General features: G+C 40.2%; 2 protein-coding genes across 2 annotated transcripts; one reads left to right on the plus strand and one right to left on the minus strand.

Annotated features, from left to right (window-relative positions):
* Positions 1-1,505: 1,505 nt before the first annotated feature.
* LOC103717710 (uncharacterized) lies at positions 1,506-17,295 on the plus strand. The gene is made up of 3 exons (XM_039115075.3): positions 1,506-4,834; positions 13,663-16,884; positions 17,012-17,295. The coding sequence occupies exons 1-2, from the start codon at positions 1,774-1,776 to the stop codon at positions 16,845-16,847; spliced, it is 6,246 nt and encodes a 2,081-aa protein (XP_038971003.3). The 5' UTR covers positions 1,506-1,773; the 3' UTR covers positions 16,848-16,884; positions 17,012-17,295.
* Positions 17,296-20,023: 2,728 nt separating this feature from the next.
* LOC120104242 (phytoene synthase 1, chloroplastic-like) lies at positions 20,024-21,732 on the minus strand. Its single transcript, XM_089927689.1, has 4 exons — positions 21,555-21,732; positions 21,296-21,462; positions 20,348-20,581; positions 20,024-20,038 (listed from the first exon to the last, which is right to left on the minus strand). Exons 1-4 carry the CDS (start codon positions 21,730-21,732, stop codon positions 20,024-20,026), a joined length of 594 nt encoding a protein of 197 aa, XP_089783815.1.
* Positions 21,733-22,859: the final 1,127 nt, after the last annotated feature.

The following is a 22,859-nucleotide window of genomic DNA, read 5'->3' on the forward strand; positions in this document are numbered from 1 at the left end:
CACTCGGGTCGGATCTGGGTTCAAAATTAAGACCCGAATAAAAAACTGAGCCGGATTGGATTCATTCAGGACTCGACCCAATCTATTTGCACCCTTATGCACGGGCATAGGGCCGCGGCTGCAGAGAAACCATCCTCAATGAATGCATGCCACGCATTCAAATACAATGAAAGGATGCAGGCAAAGGGGATCCTGTTGGCTTGTAAAATAATACTGAGGCGTGAGCCCGTGATGGCTACTCGTGGCATCCTCGTGTTAACCCGCAACGATTATCCATAATACACATGCATAAGCTAGGAGCAACTATTCATAATTTTATGTATTATTCTATGACGACTATCGTCTATCTATAGTATTCACATATAAACTCATGATGGCTATCCATAACATATATGTGTAAATCCTTATCTATCCATATCGAAATACCTCTTTCTCAACTATCAAATTATTTAATTTTATTCTCACAAAACAAAACAAAAATTTAATATTATATTTTTTGCCAAATTTTAGAGCAACCGGTATTATATTCCAAGCAACCAAAATCATAGACATTTGATACATGTGCGCAATAAAAATACATATATTTATATATTTATACCGGCAATCACACAATGAACGATGATCGCATCATGTGCAAAACCAAAAATTATATATATATATATATATATATATATATATATATATATATATATATAGGTGATTATGTACCAAGGTGTTTGCATCATATCTCAATAATTTAGGTAGCAGCCAAAAAAAAAGCTGAACAAATAAAATTCTATTGTGATATGGATAAGCTAGCTGAAAGATCGAGTTTAGGCCATTGATCGGTAGAAGACCGGCCAGAGATCTCAAATTTTCAGAATATATAAAAATAAATTGGTTAGCAAGGCTTAGCTAATTCCTTGTTTAGACTAGATAAGAGATGTATGGTGCTATTTCCAGTCGAAAATATTGTGCCAACTACACTTACCTTCGACTCAGTTTGGGGAGGAGTGATCTCGGGAGATTAAAAAGCCAAAACGCCATGATTCCACTTGTTTTGGATTAAATCCTCGTTTAACTAAAAGGAATCCGAGGGAAGATACAAAAGAAACAGGTTGGCAGCGCTGGTAAAATAAATAAATAAATAACTAAAATAGCTGGCTGGTTGGGAACCGCGTCGGGTGTTCAACGTACACAGCCGCCTAGGGACGTTGCAAGATGCATTCCTTCTCCAGTACGCAACTGAAGAAAATGGCAAATGAAGTGGGTTGTTTTTTATTATTTCCTAGCCACCTTCATGGCAAGTTCCAGGATAAAATAATGTCACAAATTTGGATTTGTTTATTTTTAAGAAATAATGATACCTTTTGTTATAATGTGTATTATCTGTATAAAATGAGTTGAACAAAGCAAATGGTGGTTGGATGAGCTGGACACAACTAATGTAAAATGTCAAATGATGATGGCATCGTAGCTCGACCTAACCATATAAAACTATTTTCTATAGACATGTTAAGGAGGCAGGGCCATGGAGACCGCTGCAACTTGCAGGGACCGTTTGTTCAAAGCATCCAACGCAAACATAAATATTGCTATCTACCAAGAATCATCCACCTACCACGTGATGGATGCCTGTTCTGTCTCCATTTTTTTTTACTCTTTTCTGTAACATTTCCGCAAGCCAAGTTGCAGGGATCTTTATACATAGGCTTTGAACGATCCGTAGTGCCTCACAGCTTTTCCTTCTTCCTGAGTGTCGAGAGTTCCGTCCCCCTCTGATAGTCTCAAAAAATGGCAATGATCCTTGATGCCTTTGTGGGAAGATCCATTGACAAGCTTTTAGAATTTATGGCGGAAGAGACATCCATGGTGCTGGGCGTGAAGGATGAGCTCAAGAAGCTTCAGAGAACGATGGAGAGGATAAGAGGCTTCCTCGAATCCGCAGAGCGGAAGAGGCATGCAGATCCGAATATCAATACGTGGATGACGGAGTTGAAAGATATCATGTATGATGCGGATGATATCATCGACCTCTGTATGATCGAGGGCGGGAAATTGTTGGAAGATGATACGTCTAAATCAGCGGTACGCCATCCCTTATCTGTATTTTCTTGCTTTAGCTGTGTCAAGTTCCGGCATGAAATTGGTAGCAAAATTAAAGAACTTAATGACAGGCTAAAAGAGATGAATGAGGATAGATCAATATTGTCTAAACTAGATCACACTGAGAAAGATGTTCGAGTGAGAGGAGTAAATCATCGCCAGACTTCTCCTATTGAGGTTGAGTCTGATATTGTAGGGACAGAAATTGAAGAGGCTGTCCAGAGTCTTGTGGAGTCGTTAATTAAAGAAGATAATAAAAAATACCGAATTTTGGGGATTGTTGGGATGGGTGGAATAGGCAAGACCACTCTTGCTTCTCACATATACAATGACGAAAGGATAAAAGAGAACTTTTCTATACGAGTATGGGCATGTGTTTCTCAGGAATTTTCGGAGACTGAATTGTTGAAAGAGATAATTAGGGGTGCAGGTGAAAATTGTGGGGAGGCTAAAACCAAGGCGGAGCTCGGAGCCCTTTTGAGCTCTGTACTTTCAAAAAGTTTCTTGATTGTGTTAGATGATGTATGGAGGACAGATGTATGGGAGGATTTGCTTAGATCTCCTCTTAAAAGTGCAAGAGCTAGCGGGAGGATAGTGATCACCACTCGAATTACAAAAGTGGCTACAGATACGACAAAAGAGATCCACAGTGTTAATAAAATGGATAATGACAATGGCTGGAAATTGCTCCGCAAGAAAGTCTGTCGAGATTATGATGATGAGGATGAGGAGGAGATCTCTAGCTTAGAAGAAATCGGGGTACAAATTGTTGAAAAATGTGACGGTCTTCCTCTTGCAATCAAGGTCATTGCAGCGGTTTTAAGGTCGAAGGATAGAAGCCCCATAGAATGGAATAAGGTTCTCAAAAGTGATGCCTGGTCCATGAGCCAACTTCATCAAGAACTCCCAGGAGCTCTATTTTTGAGTTATGAAAATTTACCATCTAATCTTAAACAGTGTTTTCTTTATTGCTCGTTGTTTCCTGAGGATTATATCATGCATCGCGATGAGCTTATTCGTTACTGGGTGGCCGAAGGTTTTATACAACCAGCACAAGAGGATACTCTTATAGAAGATCTAGCAGAGGACTGTTATAGAGAATTAATTGGGAGGAACCTTTTGCAACCATATAATGATTATGGCTGGGGTGACCTACCAGGGAATCGGTGCAAGATGCATGATCTGCTACGTTCCCTTGCTCTCTTTTTGACACGTGATGAGAGCATTTTTCTTGGTAGCGAGCAATCATCTAACATAAACCCATTGACTAAAATTCGTCGCTTGTCAATGGCAAACATGGGAGAGAGAGTAGAAGTCGCTCATGCAATAAAACAGCAAAAGTGCTTGAGGACTCTAATGCTCCGAAGCAGTCCCGAGACAAAGATGATAGAGAATGAACTTCTTGAGAGACTGCAGTTTCTACGAATCATAGCGATGAATGGCACACAAATTGAGAGGCTTCCAGATTCTGTAGGAGATCTTTTGCACCTGAGACATTTAAATCTTGATGCATCAAACATCAGATATTTACCAGAGTCTATCGGATGCCTCGTAAATCTACAGATATTGATGCTCTCGGGTTGTAGCTCCTTACATGCTCTCCCTAAGGCCATCACAAAATTGTGCAATCTAAGATGCCTTTGTCTCGGAGGAACTTCATTGAGTCATGTACCAAAGGGAATAGGCAAATTAAAACATCTTAACCATCTTCAAGGATTTGTGGTCGGCACGCAAGATGACGAGGGATGCGATCTGGAGGAGCTACAATCTCTATCCCAGCTGAGATTCCTGTCGATAATGCAGTTGCAGAGGGCACAACCAGTGGGAGCTCCGGTACTCGCAAACACCCACTCTCTAAGGACACTGATTTTGAATTATTGTCAAGAAAAAATAACGATACGAACTCTCGCTGGCAACATAATTTGTAAAGATGCACCTCAGAGAATTGACAAGATTTACAATGAGCTCTCTCTTCAATCCATCCACCTGCAAAGACTTGAGATCAATAACTTCTATGGTAGTGGATTTCCCAGCTGGATGATGTTACCTTCATTGAATGTCTCTTTTCCTAACCTGACATCCATAAGTCTCCATTATTGTACATCCTGTCCGCAGCTTCCTCCACTGGGCCTGCTGCCCCAACTGAAATTCCTTCGCATTGAGAAAGCAGATGCAATCAAATCCATCGGACCTGAATTTCTTGGCCCCCGTGCATTAGCGGCAGTAGGGACTGCATTCCTCAATCTTGAAGAGCTGGAATTTCACGGCATGAACAACTGGGAAGAATGGTCGTTTGGTATGGTGGAGGAGGTTGGTGAAGAAAGAAGAGGAGCCCCCAAGTTGCTGCCTCGTCTTAAGAAGCTGCGACTTAATTACTGTCCCAAACTCAGAGCTCTTCCAGAAGAACTACGGCATGCCACCAGTTTACAGGAATTGTTTATCGAGGATTCTGTCGAGCTAATGGAAAGGGCAGTCTACCTTCCCCCATTAAAATATCTGGAAATAGTATATTGCCCGTGGTATGCGGACGTGGGGAATCTTGATAAGTTACTGGAGCTACTCGGGCAGCATCAAAATTTAAAAAGGCTTTTTCTAGTATTAAGATTACGAGTCCTTACGGCCTTCCTCAAGGACGGCCCCTACTGGCCCATCATTCAGCGGATCCCCCACGTCAGGATCCAAGAATATCGCGGCGGCTCATATATTGAGTATACCAAGGACCCTCCCGCCTTCAAAAGCCACATGTTGTAATCAGAAGAATGAGTGGATTGATAAAGCAAGTGCCCGGAAGCATCCTCTCTTCATCGAGGTGATTTCTCCTTCCATTACTTTTTTTTTGTTGCTGTTGTTTCTATTTTTATTCACTCTAGCACCTTTAAACTGGCTACCTGTTATGTCGCTAATCTTATGGTAATCTTATCCTTTCCAGATACCACTGTTCGTGCTTCCTTCTCCAGGACAGCGGATCACTGGCTGCTCAGCATTTTCCCTATCTTTCGCTTCATGTTTCCCTCCACCCCCCGCGCATTTCGTGGTTCTGTCGTTTGATTTAAACCTTTCTATTGGGCTTTATTTTGCCTTCTGCAATTTCTGTTTCCTAGTCTTTTTGATACATCTGTAACTTCTGTTTCCTCTTGTTTTAATGACATGATCATTTGCTGGAGTGTAACTTTTCGAATTTATATGACATAAATCATCATTTCTCTCACCCTGTCTGTCTCTGATGTCTGTTTCTCCTTAATCCCGGAGGCCAACTTGAATTCCTGAATTTTGATACGAGTATTCCAGCAGAAACAGCTTAGCTTATGATTGTTTTGAGATTGAAGATGGGTCGGATTTGAAAGAGCCTGTCAATGTTACAGCAGACGGGGAATCAAATTACCTCATGTATTAGATCTTTTACTAGGCCATCAACAGTGGTGGTTTATTCCATCTGATAGGTCAGGAAACCATAGAGAAGTGATACCACTGTACGACGCTATAGATGGTCGATGGGAATGCGTTGGAAGCAAATACATGAGGAAGGATGGGCATACAAACTTGTGTGTTCATGCTTGTCCTTTGATTGCGTGTGAATGGATAAACAGCCAAAAGGTTGGAGTAGATTTGCAAACAAGCTGACGTTATGCACGGTTATCGTGACCTTAATTATTTGCAAGTCATAGAGAAAATCCCTACTCAGAAGAGGACTTCCGTTTTGCTTCGTGTTTTGCTTCTGTTCCTTTTGTTGAAGCAAGCCAATCTTAAACCTATTTCTGAGGGCCAGCAATCAAACTTTTTGAAATATAACAATAAATAGGTCAAGTATAACAATAAAAGGAACAGTAGGGAATTAATATAAGAAAAAGTACGTAGTCATAAGATGAATCCACTGATTTAAGCAAAATCAGAATTTAGTGAAGCAATCTTTCTGATCAAAATCTATTGGAGTGCCGTCAAGGTGGTAGCACAATTGGAATGGAGTTTTGTTTTCACCGGTGTGGTCTAGATTCGAAATGCACGAGCGTCGATTAAATATAGAGATCGGATGCCTCCCGCCTGAACGCGCTCGGTGGGAGCACTTCTGGTCCTCTGGTACTGAGGTAGCGCTGGAGTGACGTACTCATACGTGGGTAACCACGGGTCGGAGAGGATATGAGTGTATTGTCTACCCGCATCGAACATTCTCTGGGGGCTGCTATGCAGGTGGGGTTAATTCCCCTCCCTTCCCCCTCCTATTGTCTAGAAAAAAAAAATCTATTGGAGTTATGAAGACTTGTTGGATTTTCTGTACTGTTTTCTCAGCAGGAGAAAAGACAAAAAGCTCTGATGTCATCCAATTTTTTTCAGTAATTTAACTTGTGATACAGAGGTTTTTTTTGGAGCCCGTCCTCGTAGAGGCCGGTTATTAAGCTCGCTTTTTTGTTCTTTTTCAGTAAAACAGCAGGAACCATTGCCGACTGTCATTGATGAATTAAACAAAACCAAGAGAAGAAAAGATAAATAAAGTAGGAAGAAAGAGAAAAATAAAGGGAAGAGGATCTCTGCAGAACCCAAAATCTCATCCAAAAAAATAAAAATAAAAATTATTATTTGGATCTCCTAGCTGTGCAGATACCTAAGATCAACCTGGCAGCTTCTCGCATGATCTCACCCAAAAAAATTAGCTATATAAATATTCAAGATCTATTCAGTTTATAAGCAATGTAGAATTAAACATATGGCCCCATGGTTCTAGCAGTCTCTTCGCCCCCAACAATCCTACCATGACCACCTTTCCAAAACAAAGGAAACATATCCAACACCTTCCCAGCTACAGATGCAACAGCTATGCTCCGCCATAGCCCTTCCACGAACTTCCACCAGTGAGTACAATTTACAACAGAGCAGGAAAAAACCAAGGCAAGATGAAAGTAATCCAAAAGCACCCTAAAACTAGCTTGATCTCCCAGATTAGTCAGTGGTGTAAGTACAGTATCAGGCTTTTGCTGTGGATGTTTTCTTCTAGAACACCTAGCTGCTTGCGGCCTTTCCCTTGAAACCCTAGGCAAGTCTCCAGCCCAATCACAGATAAGTCTTCACTTTTCAAAGGTGACTGATCTGCCATAGAAGCTTAACAAAGGGACACAGCACTCCACAATTGTTCAAGAACCGAGAACAACTCCGGTCTCCCACTTCCAAGGAGCAAAATTCTTTGAAACAAATCCATCTTTAAAACAAAAACTTTCTCATCCATCTAATCTTCGATCCACCCTTTCAATCACCCAACAATTACTCAAAAGAATAACAAAAAAATCAACTTCTCTTATAGTAGAATATACCCGTCTCCATTATTATGCATGGCTATGTAGCAGCAACTAAAAAAAGGTGGAGTAAGCTGCTGCATTTTCTAATTTGAGGATGCCACTTGTGTTAATCTCCGCACTTATGTTATAAAGTTCGCTTTGGAGAAGACGGACTCATAAGCGATCCTCCATAGGCAAAACGCAGAGCCATTATCTTCTTTGCTTTGCTGACATAAGCCCTCTTTGTGAAGTTATTATAGTCATTTGCTTCAATCTCATCAAGGATCTGCTGGTACAATAACAGAGAAGCCGACACCTGCAACAAGCAATGCACGAGTGCTGTTTTTTTTTTGGGGGTCGGTTTTAAATATTAAAGGTAGAACGGTGAGTGATCTGTGGGCTACTTCCTAACTTTTATGGTGTTGGATGTAACTGGTCTATGTTTTTTACTAGTACAAGTGCCCGAAGGTAGCTCCGTTTAATGAGATAAAAGGATTCACAAGACGAGCCTCTGTAACAATGGCCACATCACAAGGATTCTTCCAAAAAAAAAAAGCTACATCACATGGTTGGTGACTAGTGTTTTGACAGTTATAGATGGCTAAGATATCATTTAACATAACTTACATCTTTTCTATTTTTATAAAATAAAAAATAAAAAAATTATTTCAATTTATTTTTCTCATTTAATTATAATATAAATATAACTGGAAATCTTAAACTGATAGGCAAAATGTTTTTTTGCTAATTGTATAAGCAATGTGAACTTGGAGCCGTTATTAAGAGGTGGAAATATGTAGATGTTCCTTAGGATAATTTATTGGCATCAAGACAAAAAGAAGTGAAATACTGAACTTCAACATTCTCAAGCCTCAAAACTTCTTTCTTTTGGCCACTAGAAAATAGGTCGAATGTCATGCGTAAGGACTCCTGACTGTCATGAGCGCCAAAGATATATGTAAGTTTTGAATTTCAGAGCTATCTAAAGCGCCTAGGAGTCGAAATGAAGGAATTTATTTATTTATTCATTTATTGTTACTTTAAGATAAGTTGAAGATCAGAATAAAGCCAAAAAAAAAACTCAAAAAAAGGATAAAAAGTTTGCTTCTATCAAAAACATTCAAAGACATGCCTGAATGTCAACAGGGAATTTTGAAACAGTCTCTGATAGAGCGGCATCAAGCGTGTCATAGGGGCGACCAGCAACAAGATCCTCCAACCTCGCTTCCCACCTATCCAGAGCTGAAGGTGTAATGTGAGAGGCATTGGGTCCATCCACAAGCTCGTCTGTCCTCCTGCACCACACTGAACATATAGTGCACTAGTGAGTTTCATTAACCATGAGTAGAAGAAACATTAAAGGTCCGATTAGTACAAGAAAATGGCAGTACAAGTCATGTAACCAGAACTAGAATTATGAACCAATTCAGAATTATTATCTATATTTTCCAACTTTCAAGCATCCCTTAACATTAAGAATAGTCATGGTTATGATTATCTAAGAACTAGCACCTTTTAACATTATGAGACAAGAATACAGAAAGGATCATTAGTTTTTCATCAGTTCAATCCGTCCAGGACTTATGTATTTAGTGCCATGTATGAAGTTCTTTGGGCCAGTAGCAGGTTCAGTTTTTTTTTTCTTTTCAAACTGGTCGTGGATTAAGATCTAAGCAAATCCTTGAAGTGGCTTCAGTAATGAGAATTTGAATAAAAATTGACTTTAACCAGCTAGACACAGCTCGAGCATGGCTCTTGGTGTTTATTTACCAAATGGTAGAGGATCGGCTGAAAGCATAGCAGCAGCAGCATGCTGCTGTTGGCTTTTGCCTCAAGCCACCCCAATCTAATTCGATGTTAAAGTTTGGGTTTTCCAGCTTGGAATCACCACTTCTTTTGCAAGTCAGGATAGCCTGACTCCAATAGCAACCCGATATACATAAAGGTAAATAAAACAAGGAGAAAATGCTCATTTTAACTTGATTCGAACATATGCAACAAATTAGTCTTAAACAGGGGAAATAATCTTGATGACCTTCAGTTGTTCTATCCTTGAATGAATATCTCGAGTTTCTAATAAAGACTTACGATTCGAGCATCATGATGTTTAAGCCTTTAGTGCTCCATAAGTTGATCCAAAAGTTCAATATATATCTTTTATTACTCGCTCTTCTTTCAAATTCTCTGAAATAAACAACAAAAGGTCACTATAACATTCATATAGACTCATGGCAATAGACTAGTTAATTTATAGCAATCAATTTCAGAATGTGCTTCAGGCTTTCAGCCTCATGGCCCAAAACCTACCATGTGCCTTTTCATACCTTTTCTTTTCCCGCATTTGTTAACAAAAGAGGTGTCTAGGCAGCAGGTTAGACAACTGGGAAGGAGTAGCTCTCCAGAAAACTGATGAAGGCTGGATTCAGATCCAGGTCTCTAGCACAAGTGTGCAAGTACTAAGAGGCTTTAGCATCAAAGGAAGCTGGCACCTTCCTTTTGTAAGCAAGAAATGGAGAATGATTGAACTACTCTGCATTACATTCATTCAACCAGTTGTAGGTTAACCTTAAAATTTTCTTAGGCATACTTTTAGGATTGATATTGTTAGAATTTTTGGGCCCTTAATGCTTGTACGTTTGCAATCTTGGTTTCGAAATTGGATTTTCCAGCTTTGCTTTTACTTGAATTTGTGTTTTCTTTTTCAAAATACTGTTATGTACGGTTTTCACATCATTGCTAATTTCCTACAGCTGTGGTTTAGGTTTCTTTTCATAAGCAAGTAAAGCAACCATAACGAACATTAATGGTTAGTCCACAGAAATTCTTGATTATCAGTGCATTTTCTGCAAACCACTTTTAGGCTGATAATTTCCTCATACGCAGTTCATCAGCCACTTTTTTGTTAGATTAATTGCATGGCTGAGGTCTCACAGGTACCTTCAGGGTTAATTCGATATAAAGAGTCCTTATCAGTTGCAAATAAATTATTCATAAAATAGAATAAGATTGCATTACTTTCTCTAGATGCCTCGAGCCAGTCTTCCACTATATCTTGTTCCTGCACTTCCCATTTTAAATTTAGTCATTTTTCTAGTTGATCTGATCAAAGAACTCAACTTGGAATCAGATCTGAACCATTTTCTAATCAGATCTCGGGAGATTAAAAAGCCAAAACGCCACGATTCCACTTGTTCTGGATTAAATCCTCGTTTAACTAAAAGAAATCCGAGGGAAGTTACAAAAGAAACAGGTTGACAGCGCTGGTAAAATAAAAAAAAAAAATAACTAAAATAGCCGGCCGGTTTGGAACCGCGTCAGGTGTTCAATGTACACAGCCGCCTCGGCCTAGGGAGGGTAAAAGTTGTGTTGCTCCCCCAGTACGCAACTCTTGTTTTTTATTATTTTCCAACCATCTTCGTGGCAAGTTTCAGGATAAAATAATGTCACAAATATGGATGAGCTGGACATAGCTATATAAAATATCAAATTATGACATCTTAGTTGGACATAAGCATATAAAATTACTTTTTATGCACATGTTAGGTAGGAAAGGCATCACGACTCTTGCAACTTGCAGGGAGCATTTTGAACAAAGGGTCCAATGCAACTAATTGCATGTATGACTTCTTATTCTCCTTTCTTTTACTTTATAATTGACTTATATTTCAATTTTTGTATTTTTTATATTCAAAAAATTCTAGAAGCAATTAGAAAAGTCCTATGATTTACGATTCGATCCACAATCCGATCTGATTAATTAGTCTCCTCTTCGATTTATGACTCAATCCCGATCTTAATGATATTGGTTTCGTTTAATCTTGTATAAAAAGAATACTTTATATAAAGTGTTGCTTCTTAAGGAACCAAGACAAACATTGTTGAGCAGTTATTTAATGTGATAGCTTTCTAAATCAATTTAGATATAGAGGAATTAATCTTAGCTTCTACAAATATCAACTTCATTCTTGCAAGACCATGCTAGAAATCAAATAACAAATGGAGCGAGCCATTTCTTATTTCTAGTGGCAACGCCAAGGGGCATAGCAACATGGGCTGAAGATGGGTTTATTCGACCCACAGCCCAATCGGGTCCTGACTTGATCGGACCTACTATTGAAGACTTGTAGTTTAAGTTGCCATTGAACGCCAAAACAAAATCAGGTATGGCTTTTGTAATTTCTGACCTAATCTAGTCTAACATAATCGATTAAGTTCTATAAATGCGGGTCGATCTGGAATATATTGATTTGGCTCGAACTAACATCGACCAAATTTAAAAAAACCTGAACTATATAGAATCCTCCTTGACCTCTGCTTTCGGGCCACAAGATGCAACTTGATCGGGCCTCAATCAAACATGCCCAATCCCACGCCAACACATTTGGGGCCTTGATAACGGCCCCATTTGGTGGGGTTAGGCAATCGATCAGTGGCTGGCGAAGAGTTCTTTCAATATTGAAGGGCTAGAGTGCTCCTAATAATTGCATGAACATATAAAAATTTTCAACTATCAACAAGAAGCAGCTTCATTTTCACATTTGAGAATCCTTAGGTCATGCACCGAATGCTCTAGAATGTTGTGCCATCTGAAACAATGAATAAATGGATCCGCTTAAAATTCTAAGCGAGCTTGGACATAACTATATATAAGGTCAAATGATGGCATCGTAGCTGGACATAATTGTTTATAGTATCCACGTGTAAGCTCGTGGTGGATATCCATAATACAGGTGTAAATTCGTGCCTATCCATATCCAAATACCTTTTTCTCAACGATCAAGTTATTCAATTTTATTTTTACAAAATAAGATATAATTTAATATTATATTTTTTGCCAAATTTTAGAGCAATTAGAATCATATTCCAAGCAATCAAAACCATAGACGTGCACAATAAAAATACATATATTTATATATTCATATTGGCGATCACACAATGGATACTGATCCTATCATGTGCAAAATCAAAAATTATCAATATATAACACATAAATATGCAAGAATATATATATATATATATATATATATATATATATATATATATATATATATATATATATATATATATATATATATATATATATATATATATATATATATATATATATATAGGTGATTGTGCATAAGCGTGTTTACATCATATCTCAACAATCTAGTTAGCGGCCAAAAAAAACACCATATGGATTAAGTTTAATAGAATCAAAGCAATCATGTGACTCATGCTACGACTGGATAGAGTCTGGCTGAGAAATCACATTAAGGATGGAGAGCCAGACTGAACAAATAAAATTCTACTATAATATAGATAAGCTAGGTGAAAGATCGAGTTTTGGCCATTGATCAGTAGAAGATCAAGATGATGGTACTGGTCTCAAAATTTCGGAATATATAAAAAGTATTGATGAGCAAGCCTTAGCTAATTTCTTGTCTAAGAGTAGATGAGAGATTAAAAATGGGATGGTACGGTCACATGAGATGAATGAATTTTTATCTTTTATGATATACTTGATCCAATGATACCTCGCATATCGCACGAGCTATATGCTAATTCCAGTCTAAAAAATATTGTGCCAACTAGACTTACCTCGACAGAATTTGGGCAGGGGGAGATCTCGACTTATAACTAGAATAGCGGCAATTTACCATTTAAATTATATCTGTCTGTTAGTTAAACCATCCGGGAGATTAGAAAGCCACAAGGCCACGATTCGACTTGTTCTAGATTAAATCCTCGTTTAACTAAAAGGAATCCGAGGGAAGTTACAAAAGAAACAGGTTGGCAGCGCTGGTAAAATAAATAAGAAAATAACTAAAATAGCCGGCTGGTTCCGCGTCTAGGGAAGCTGAAAGTTGCGTTCCTTCTCCTGTACGCAACTGAAGAAACTTCGTGGCAGGTTCCAGGATAAAATGACTGGTATGCAGGAATCAGGAAATGCTGAAGAGAACAAGAGGAGATTGGATGAGCATCGTATTCGGACATAAGCATATAAAAGCATATTAGGTAGGAAAGGCCATCAAGACCATTGCAACTTGCAGGGACCATTTGTTCAAAGCATCGCATGCAGACATAAATATCGCTATCTAACAAGAACCATCCACCTACCACCTGATGGATGCCCGTCCTGGACGATGAACCAGTCAAGGCTTATCCCTCGCGCGGCACTTGGAGCCGCGGGTTCTCTCTCCTTTCTTTCCTTTTTCTGTAGCATTTCCGCGTGCCATCTTCATGTCAACGTTAGGGCATGTTCACTGGGATCTTTATACATAGGCTTTGAATGATCCGTAGTGCCTCACAGCTTTTCCTTCTTCCTGAGTGTCGAGAGTTTCGTCCCCCTCTGTAAGTCTCAAAAAAATGGCAATGATCCTTGATGCCTTTGTGGGAAGATCCATTGACAAGCTTTTAGAATTTATGGCGGAAGAGACATCCATGGTGCTGGGCGTGAAGGATGAGCTCAAGAAGCTTCAGAGAACGATGGAGAGGATAAGACGCTTTCTCAAATCCGCAGAGCGGAAGAGGCATGCAGATCCGAATATCAATACATGGGTGACGGAGTTGAAAGATATCATGTATGATGCGGATGATGTCATCGACCTCTATATGCTCGAGGGCAGGAAATTGTTGGAAGATGATACGTCTAAATCAGCGGTACGCCATCCCTCATGTTTATTTTCTTGCTTTAGCTGTGTCAAGTTCCGGCATGAAATTGGTAGCAAAATTAGAGAACTTAATGACAGGCTAAAAGAGATGGAAGAGGGTAGATCAAAATTACCTACTTTAGAATACACTGAGAAAGATGTTCAAGTGAGAGGAGTAAATCATCGCCAGACTTCTCCTATTGAGGTTGAGTCTGATATTGTAGGGACACAAATTGAAGAGGCTACCCAGAGTCTCGTGGAGTCGTTAATTAAAGAAGATAATAAAAAATATCGAATTTTGGGGATTGTTGGGATGGGTGGAATAGGCAAGACCACTCTTGCTTCTCACATATACAATGACGAAAGGATAAAAGAGAACTTTCCTATACGAGTATGGGCGTGTGTTTCTCAGGAATTTTCGGAGACTGAATTGTTGCAACAGATAATTAGGGGTGCAGGTGGAAATTGTGGGGAAGCTAAAACCAAGGCGGAGCTCGCACCCTATCTTTCCTCTATGCTTTTAAAAAGATTCCTTATTGTATTAGATGATGTATGGAAGACGGATGTATGGGAGGATTTGCTTAGATCTCCCCTTAAAAGTGCAAGAGCTAGTGGTAGGATAGTGATCACCACTCGAGATACAAGTGTGGCTAGAAATATGAGAGCAGAGATCCACCCAGTTGATAAAATGGACAAAGACAGTGGCTGGAAATTGCTCCGTAATAAAGTTTTTGAAGATGATGAGGAGGAGGGGGAGGAGGAGATCTCTAGATTAAAACAAATCGGGGTTCAAATTGTTGAAAAATGTGACGGTCTTCCTCTTGCAATCAAGGTCATTGGAGGGGTTTTAAGGTCGAAGGATAGAAGCCCTATAGAATGGAATAAGGTTCTCAAAAGTGATGCCTGGTCTATGAGCCAACTTCATGAACAACTCCCAGGAGCTCTATTTTTGAGTTATGAAAATTTACCATCTGATCTTAAACAGTGTTTTCTTTATTGCTCGTTGTTTCCTGAGGATTATATCATGGGTTGTGATGAGCTTATTCGTTACTGGGTAGCTGAAGGTTTTATGCAACCAGCACAAGAGGATAAACATATGGAAGATCTAGCAGAGAACTGCTATTGGGAGTTAATTGGGAGGAACCTTTTACAGCCATATGATGATGATTACTGGAGTATCCTTCCTAGTGAATGGGGTCTACCTAGGAATCGGTGCAAGATGCATGATATGCTACGTTCCCTTGCTCTGTTTTTGACATGTGATGAGAGCATTGTTCTTGGCGGCGAGCAACCACCTAACATAAACCCCTTGATTAAAATTCGTCGCTTGTCAATGGGAGAGAGGGTAGAAGTCCCTGATGTAATAAAACAGCAAAAGTGCTTGAGGACTCTAATGCTCCGAAAGAGTCCCCGGACAAATGAACTTCTTGAGAGACTGCGGTTTCTACGAATCATAACAATTAACGACTCACAGCTTGAGAGGCTTCCAGACTCTATAGGAGATCTTTTGCACCTGAGACATTTAGATCTTGATGGGACGGGCATCAATAATTTGCCAGAGTCCATCGGATGCCTCGTAAACCTACAGATATTGAAGCTCTCAGATTGTAGGTCCTTGCATGCTCTCCCTAAGGCTATCACAAAATTGACCAATCTAAGATGCCTTTGTCTCGAAGGAGAAACTCAATTGAGTCATGTACCAAAGGGAATAGGCAAATTAGAATATCTTAACCATCTTGAAGGATTTGTGATCGGCATGCAAGATGACGAGGGGTGCGATCTGGAGGAGCTACAATCTTTGTCCCAGCTGAGATCCCTGTTGATAATGAAGTTGGAGAGGGCACAACCAGTTGGAGCTCCGGTATTCGCAAAAATCCGCTCTCTGAGGACACTGATTCTGACTTCCAACCAACTTGAAGATGCGGAAGAAGCAATTGCAACTCGGAGAATTGAGGAGATTTACAATGAGCTCTCTCCTCAATCCACCGACCTAGAAACACTTGGGATCAATTCCTTCTTTGGTACTGGATTTCCCAGCTGGATGATGTCACCTTCCTTGGATGTCTCCTTTCCTAACCTGACATCCATACAACTCTATCATTGTAAATCATGTCCGCGGCTTCCACCACTGGGCCTGCTGCCCCAGCTGAAATATCTTCGCATTGATGGAGCACGTGCAATCAAAACCATTGGACCTGAATTTCTTGGCCCTCGTGCATTAGCAGGAGCAGGGACTGCATTTCTCAAGCTTAAAGTGCTGGAATTTTGCTCGATGAACAATTGGGAAGAATGGTCGTTTGGTATGGTGGAGGAGGTTGGTGAAGAAAGAAGAGGAGCCTCCAAGTTGCTGCCTTGTCTCAAGAAGCTGGTACTTTGGTTCTGTTCCAAGCTGAGAGCTCTTCCAGAAGGACTACGGCATGCCACCAGTTTACAGGAATTGCATCTCTATGATGCCGACAACCTAATAGAAATCGGCAACCTTCCCGCATTAAAGTCTCTACATATAGCATGTTGTCCGAGGTTGGAGCACGTGAAGAATCTTGATAAGTTGCAATACCTAGAGGTCCGAGGCATGGGGACATCCGCCACCGATGCTGATGAAGAGACAGAGCACCTCTCACAGTGGTTACTGGAGCTACTTCAAAATGCGCCAGCTGCTCTACAAAATTTAAAACAGTTTACACTAATATGCGACCTACCGGTCTTTAAGACCTTCCTCAAGGACGGCCCCAACTGGCCCATCATTCAGCGGATCCCCCACGTCCGGATCGAAGCATATAGCGAAAGCTCATATATTGAGTATACCAAGGACCCTCCCTCCTTCAAAACCAACGTGGTGGAATCAGAAGAATCGGTGGATTGATAGAGCAAGTGTCCGGAAGCATCCTCTCTTTATCGAGGTGATCAATTTCTCCTTCCATTACTTTTTTTTTTTTTTTGTCTGTTTCTATTTTTATTCACTCTAGCACCTTTAAACTCCCTGGCTGTTATGTCGCTAAACTTATGGTAAATCTCATCCTTCCCCAGATACCACTGCTCGTGCTTCCTTCTTGATCGAGGACAGCGGATCACTGGCTGCTCAGCATTTTCCCTATCTTTCGCTTCATGTTTTCCTCCCCCTCCGTTTCGCGGTTCTTTCGCTTGATTTAAACCTTTCTGTTTGGTTTTATTTTGCATGCCTTCTGTAATTTCTGTTTCCTGGTATTTTTGATACATATGTAATTTCTGTTTCCTCTTGTTTTGATGACATGATCATTTGCTGGAGTGTAACTTCTAGAATTTATATGAAATCAATCATCATTTCGCTCAAACTCTCTGTCTCTGAAGTTTGTTTCTCCTTATTCTTGGAGACCAACAGGAATTCCTAAATTTTGATACGAGTATTCTAGCAGAAACTGCTTAGCCTATGATTGTTTTGCGATCGAAGATTGGTCGCATCTGGAAGAACCTGTCAATGTTACAGCAGATGGGGAGATTCAAGCAATCAAATTACCTCATCTATCAGATCTTTTGCTAGGCCATCAATGGTGGTGGTTTCTTACACCTGGTAGGTCAGGAAACCATAGAGAAGTGATGCTATACATGGTGGATGGGAATGCGTTGGAAGCAAATACATGAGGACGGATGGGACTTTTGCGTTCATGCTTGCCCTTTGATTGTGTGAATGGATAAACAACCAAAAGATTGGAGTAGATTGGACTTATGCACGGTTATCGTGACCTTAATTATTTACAAGTCATTGAGAAAATCCCTACTCAGAAGAGGAGTCTGTGTTTTCAAGACTCCTCTCTCTTAAAATGACCAGTTCTGCACTTGCATGCTATAGTTTTGGTTGAAGTCCTTCGGAAAAAAAAAAAATACGAGAGCCAAACATATTTATCTATCATGAAATCGAAAGATTTGCGGTTGCTTCTTTTGAGGGTGAAAGCGTTATGCACTGAAAATTTATTAAAATCAGAAAAAGACACAAAGCAACAACAAAAAGAGGAAAGACAAAGGAGAGGAGTATAAAAAGCAGTTAGGTTGTATAAGATTTTCGGCACTCGATGACAGATGAAAACAAATGCACTCTAACTCCAATTTCTGATATGCGGAAAGAAAAAGGGGGGAAATGTGGTCAACCGAAAATACATAAAAATCTCTTATTTGGTTGGAATTTTTAAAGAAAAGAGATAAAAAAAAAGTAGCATTCCCATAAAAATAAAATTTTCATATGTAATAGAAAAGAAAAATTCATGAAGAACATAGAAAAGTTACTTTTCCATCGGTTGGGAATTAGATTCTTTTTTTTTCAAAACTACTTTTAAGCCATCAAAATTTATGGATAAAGTCTTCTCCTTTATTAAGAATATAATATATGCTTTACAAAACTTTCTCAAAGTAGACACACAACCAAAGATAAGTCATTTTGGAATGTACCACTTTCTCATGGTCTATCAAACATGCCAAAACTAATTTTTCAAACATCATGTTTCACGGAATCAGCTTCCCTGAAATTTTGTTGAGCAAAAATTCTCCCTGCGAACCAAGTCCTTAGAGTTTTTTTACCCACCCACCCCCTCCAAAAAAAAAAAAACATCTCATCTTGATTACAAAATTAGAGAAATTATTACATGGACCAGTCTAATAGTCACTGGCCTCATTACATAGACCGGTATATTATATGTACCATGCACGCGAAAAATCTTTCAATCTATATCCTACCTTATAAAAAATAATCACTCATGGAGTGTGTGGCATAAAAGGAATCTTGTGGGGCCAAGATAATATTTTTAAAAAAAAAGATTTCACCAGTGCTACTGGCTAGAGGGCTTTATAATAGTAGTAGAAAAAGAAGAGGTGGCAATTAATCTACGTTCACTTATTACATTTACATATCCTGATATCCACCATAATGTTGATCTTTTTTTAAAAGCATAACGACTGATGCTATGGATCTTGTGCATTAAATAATTTTATTATGAATGTAATTGTGTTCACCTATTCTGTTCTCAGAATCACGTGCCATTGTGAGGTACCACGCGGCCACGTATGCGGGCCGTGGGCCAAACCTTCTGGCGGGACGCCGGCGGACGAGGCCCGGGTGGATGTGGTGAGACCTTGAGGCCCAGGCCGCCGTGGAGAAGCTTGACAAGCTGCTCGAAGTTTACGAGAGACAGCTCTCCAAGAACAAGAAAAGAATTCCCATGGGTTGCGGCCCACCTTACCAACACAAGGGGCATGGGAAGGCCTAGTGGGCCGACATCACCAGCCGGTCTGCGTGGAAGAAAATGATGGCAAGGCATTAAGCTACTCTCCCAAAGGAAGTTAGTAAGTGTCTAGAAAGCTAGGGATATCTGGGTACCTTTTCTGCTATTGCAGCGCCTAGATATGCTTCTCTCTCTTAGGTACCCCCACCTCCTAGTTATCTTAAGGTAAATTTTGATGGTGGTATGGCGATGGATAGAGCTTCTGGTAGAGTAGGCTTTGTTGTTAGGGACCATTATGGTAAATTGATTGCAACTGGTGGTCGGAGCTCACCTGGCTTGACTGTTGTTGGGGCGGAGCTACGAGCTACTTGGGAGGGCATCCGGTATGCAAGATGTGTGCTGGGTGTCGACAGATTATGTATCGAGGGAGACTCTGTCATGGTGATTGATTGAATATGGGGAGTGGATAGGTATGGCGACGGTCAACCGTTGATTCGGAATATTCGCAGATTGGTTCAGGAGATGTTCGCCGTCCAGATTGGTCATATATTTCGTGAGATGAGCAGAGCTGCGGACTGGGTAGCCTCATACGTGGCACGTCACTCTGGACGAGTTTAGCAGGTGTTCCCCATCTGTTGCATTGTTTACTTTTTTTTGATTTGGCGGGATGTACTCAAACTTGATTTAATGAAAATGGAATGCCGTTTTGACAAAAAAAAAAAAAAAAAAAAGCCAGCCTTTGGTCATGCGTGGGAATGCACGTGAGAGAGGTCTGGCATCGAACAAACTAGGATGGTTATGATGTTTTAGATAGTTGCAGTTGCATGTGGAGCTCCCGTCGGACTGTTTCTCATTGTTCAAGAACCTGTAAATTAAAAAAAGAACGAACCGAGAACAACTCCAGACTCCCACTTCCAAGAAGCAAAATTCTTTGAAACAAATCCATCTTTAAAACAAAAACTTTCTCATCCATCTAATCTTCGATCCACCCTTTGAATCACCCAACAATTACTCAAAAGAATAACAAAAAAATTTACTTTTCTTATAGTGGAATATACTCGTTTCCATTATTATACCTGGCTACGTAGCAGCAAATAAAAAGGTGGAGTAAGCTGGTGCATTTTCTAATTTGAGGATGCCAGTATGAAAGCAACACTCGTGGATTTTCACATACTCTTCTCCTACATCCCTGAGTATATTGGTGAGCTGGTTTGCTATTCCAAAATGCCAAAGCAGCACTGTATACGCTCTCTGTTGTTGCGTTCGACTCTGGATCAATGCCCATAGGCACACTCATTAGTCCAACAGTCCCAGCTACATAGTAACAATACAGATAGAGCTCATCAAAGTTCTTGTATCTCGACTTCTTGAGATCCATCCGCATCCCTTCAATGATGTCCTTGAACGGCTGAAATGTGCAAAGAAACTCAGAATCTGGATCAGCAATCAATGGAAAACTTGTATTGCTAGCATCCTTCAAAGTAGAGTTCCATGCATACATCGATAATATATGTTTATGTGCTTATCAATTGGCTGAAAATTAAACTGGAAATGTTAAAGTGGTAGGCAAAATGTTTTTTTGCTAATTGTATAAGTAATGTGAACTTGGAGCCTTTATTGAGAGATGTAAATATGTAGATGTTCCTTGAGATAATTGATTGGCATCAAGACAAACAAGTGAAATGCTGAACTTCAACATTCTCAAGCCTCAAAACTCCCTTCTTTTGGCCACTAGAAAATAGGTCGAATGTCATGCATGAGGACTCCTGACTGTCATGAGCGCCAAGGAAAAATGTAAGTTTTGAATTTCGGAGCTATCTAAAACGCCTAGGAGAAACATAAATGAGCTCTCAACATAATTTCAGGCTCATTGATTGAAATCTGACAAATGGAAACTACATATACTGGTAATTATTTCGATCCATTACCATATATTGCCCAGATAGCTCTCATATCTTTTCAGGGGTCATGAGCAGCGTTCCTGGGAGGAAGGCAAAATTAAAATCAGATGCATGAGAAATTCATGTCCGAACTAACCAAAATATAAGTAACCAAATAGAAGATGAAACATTGGATATGAGAGCCAACCAAGGTAAAAGATCTTGGCATACTCTGCGCAAACTTCTCCACAACGATCATAAGCCTCGTTCCACAAGGTTGTAGCTCCTGGAATAGCCATGTCTGGCTTCACGTCGAGCGCCGTATCCGGTCTCAACTGCTTCCTCACCAATGCCGCCTGCTTCAGCACCACATCATAAACCTTCTGCTCTGAAGATATCGCAACCTCGCCTGCCGGGTTTGCTACTAAACTCGACAATATTGGGAAATTGCGGTTCTTCTCAGGCTCAAACACCACGCATGCATACTTTGAATCGGCATACAGTGCGCACAAACTCCATCTGCGCGTCTTCCTCTGCCGCCTCCAATCATAACTTGGATCAGAACCTTTCCAACAGGCCTTGAACAGCCTGAAAGTTGACCTTCTCGAATTGCCTCGAACCACCCGAGGCTAGCTGAGGTATCTACTGGAGACACAACCCGTAGCATCAAAATTGCCATCCCAGAGGGCCCGAAGAGTTCTGTGTTTTTTTTTTTTTGTTATTGTCAAGTCAATCCTCTATATATCATATCCACAACCAAAATAACCTTGCTTTAGAACAGCGATATCAAGAGGACTCTCTAATAGGATTCAAAGAATAACTTGCTAGATCCGTAAACGCCTTTCAAGTTGCATGTTTGTAATCTGGATTACCTGAAAAATGCATTTGCACTCAAGCCCTTTTCTTTAAAAAACTAAGCTTTGTTCAGGGTGTTCTCATAAAGACCTACATTCCTAGAAGCAATCCTTTTAGAAAGCATGCAACAAGAAAGACTTTGAAACCAAAGACTAAGTCAACGAACCAAATCCCATTTACAAAAACCTTATAAAACTCCCATATTTCTTGAACGAAGTGCCAGATAAACAAAATATGAGCAGAAACGGAATCCCAAAACAGCAGAAAGAAAACTGGAACAGGTGCTCTGTTTTCAAATTTCTAATGAAAATTTCCACCACTCCAATAACATGAAATGCCCCACCACCACCACCACCACTTTATAGTTTATACATACCGAGACTCCATGAACTAAAATGCTTATTCTATAGAACGTACCCAGAAATCCCAAAGACACTACGAGACTAAACGGAAGCATTACCACCAGTACCACTCACTATTTATCACTTTCCACCAGCTAGATAAGACTTCAGCTGTCCCTTCCACAATCAAAACACTACAAACATGAGCCAGAATCAACTCCCCTTCAATCAACTTCACCAGAAGCCCATGAAGACCAAAAGCAACGGCCTCCCTTCACCCTTGGAAACTCTTCTTGCTCTCTCTCTCTCTCTCTCTCTTATACGTTCTTTGCTGGGGAAGAGGGAACACGTGGAGGACGGAGGACCCAAGGGGACGGGAACGGGATAAAGCTATCACATGGGTGCTACGAGAGTTGCCAGAGGGCGAGTGTGACGACGACACGTGGCGGGGAGATCCGAGTGCTCGGGGGCGGGGGAGTGGCGGGTCCCGCAAGAAGGTCTCTTGTCAATTGACATGGTAGAAAATTAGAAATTGCTTCCAATCACAAGCTTTGTTTTAGAAGTTGATGTCATTCACGTCGATTGCTACCACATCAAGTCATAACACATG

Source organism: Phoenix dactylifera, chromosome 16 (assembly GCF_051530095.1).
Source record: "Phoenix dactylifera cultivar Ajwa chromosome 16, Ajwa_hap1_PhDact_Kaust_v1.1, whole genome shotgun sequence".
NCBI lineage: Eukaryota > Viridiplantae > Streptophyta > Magnoliopsida > Arecales > Arecaceae > Phoenix > Phoenix dactylifera.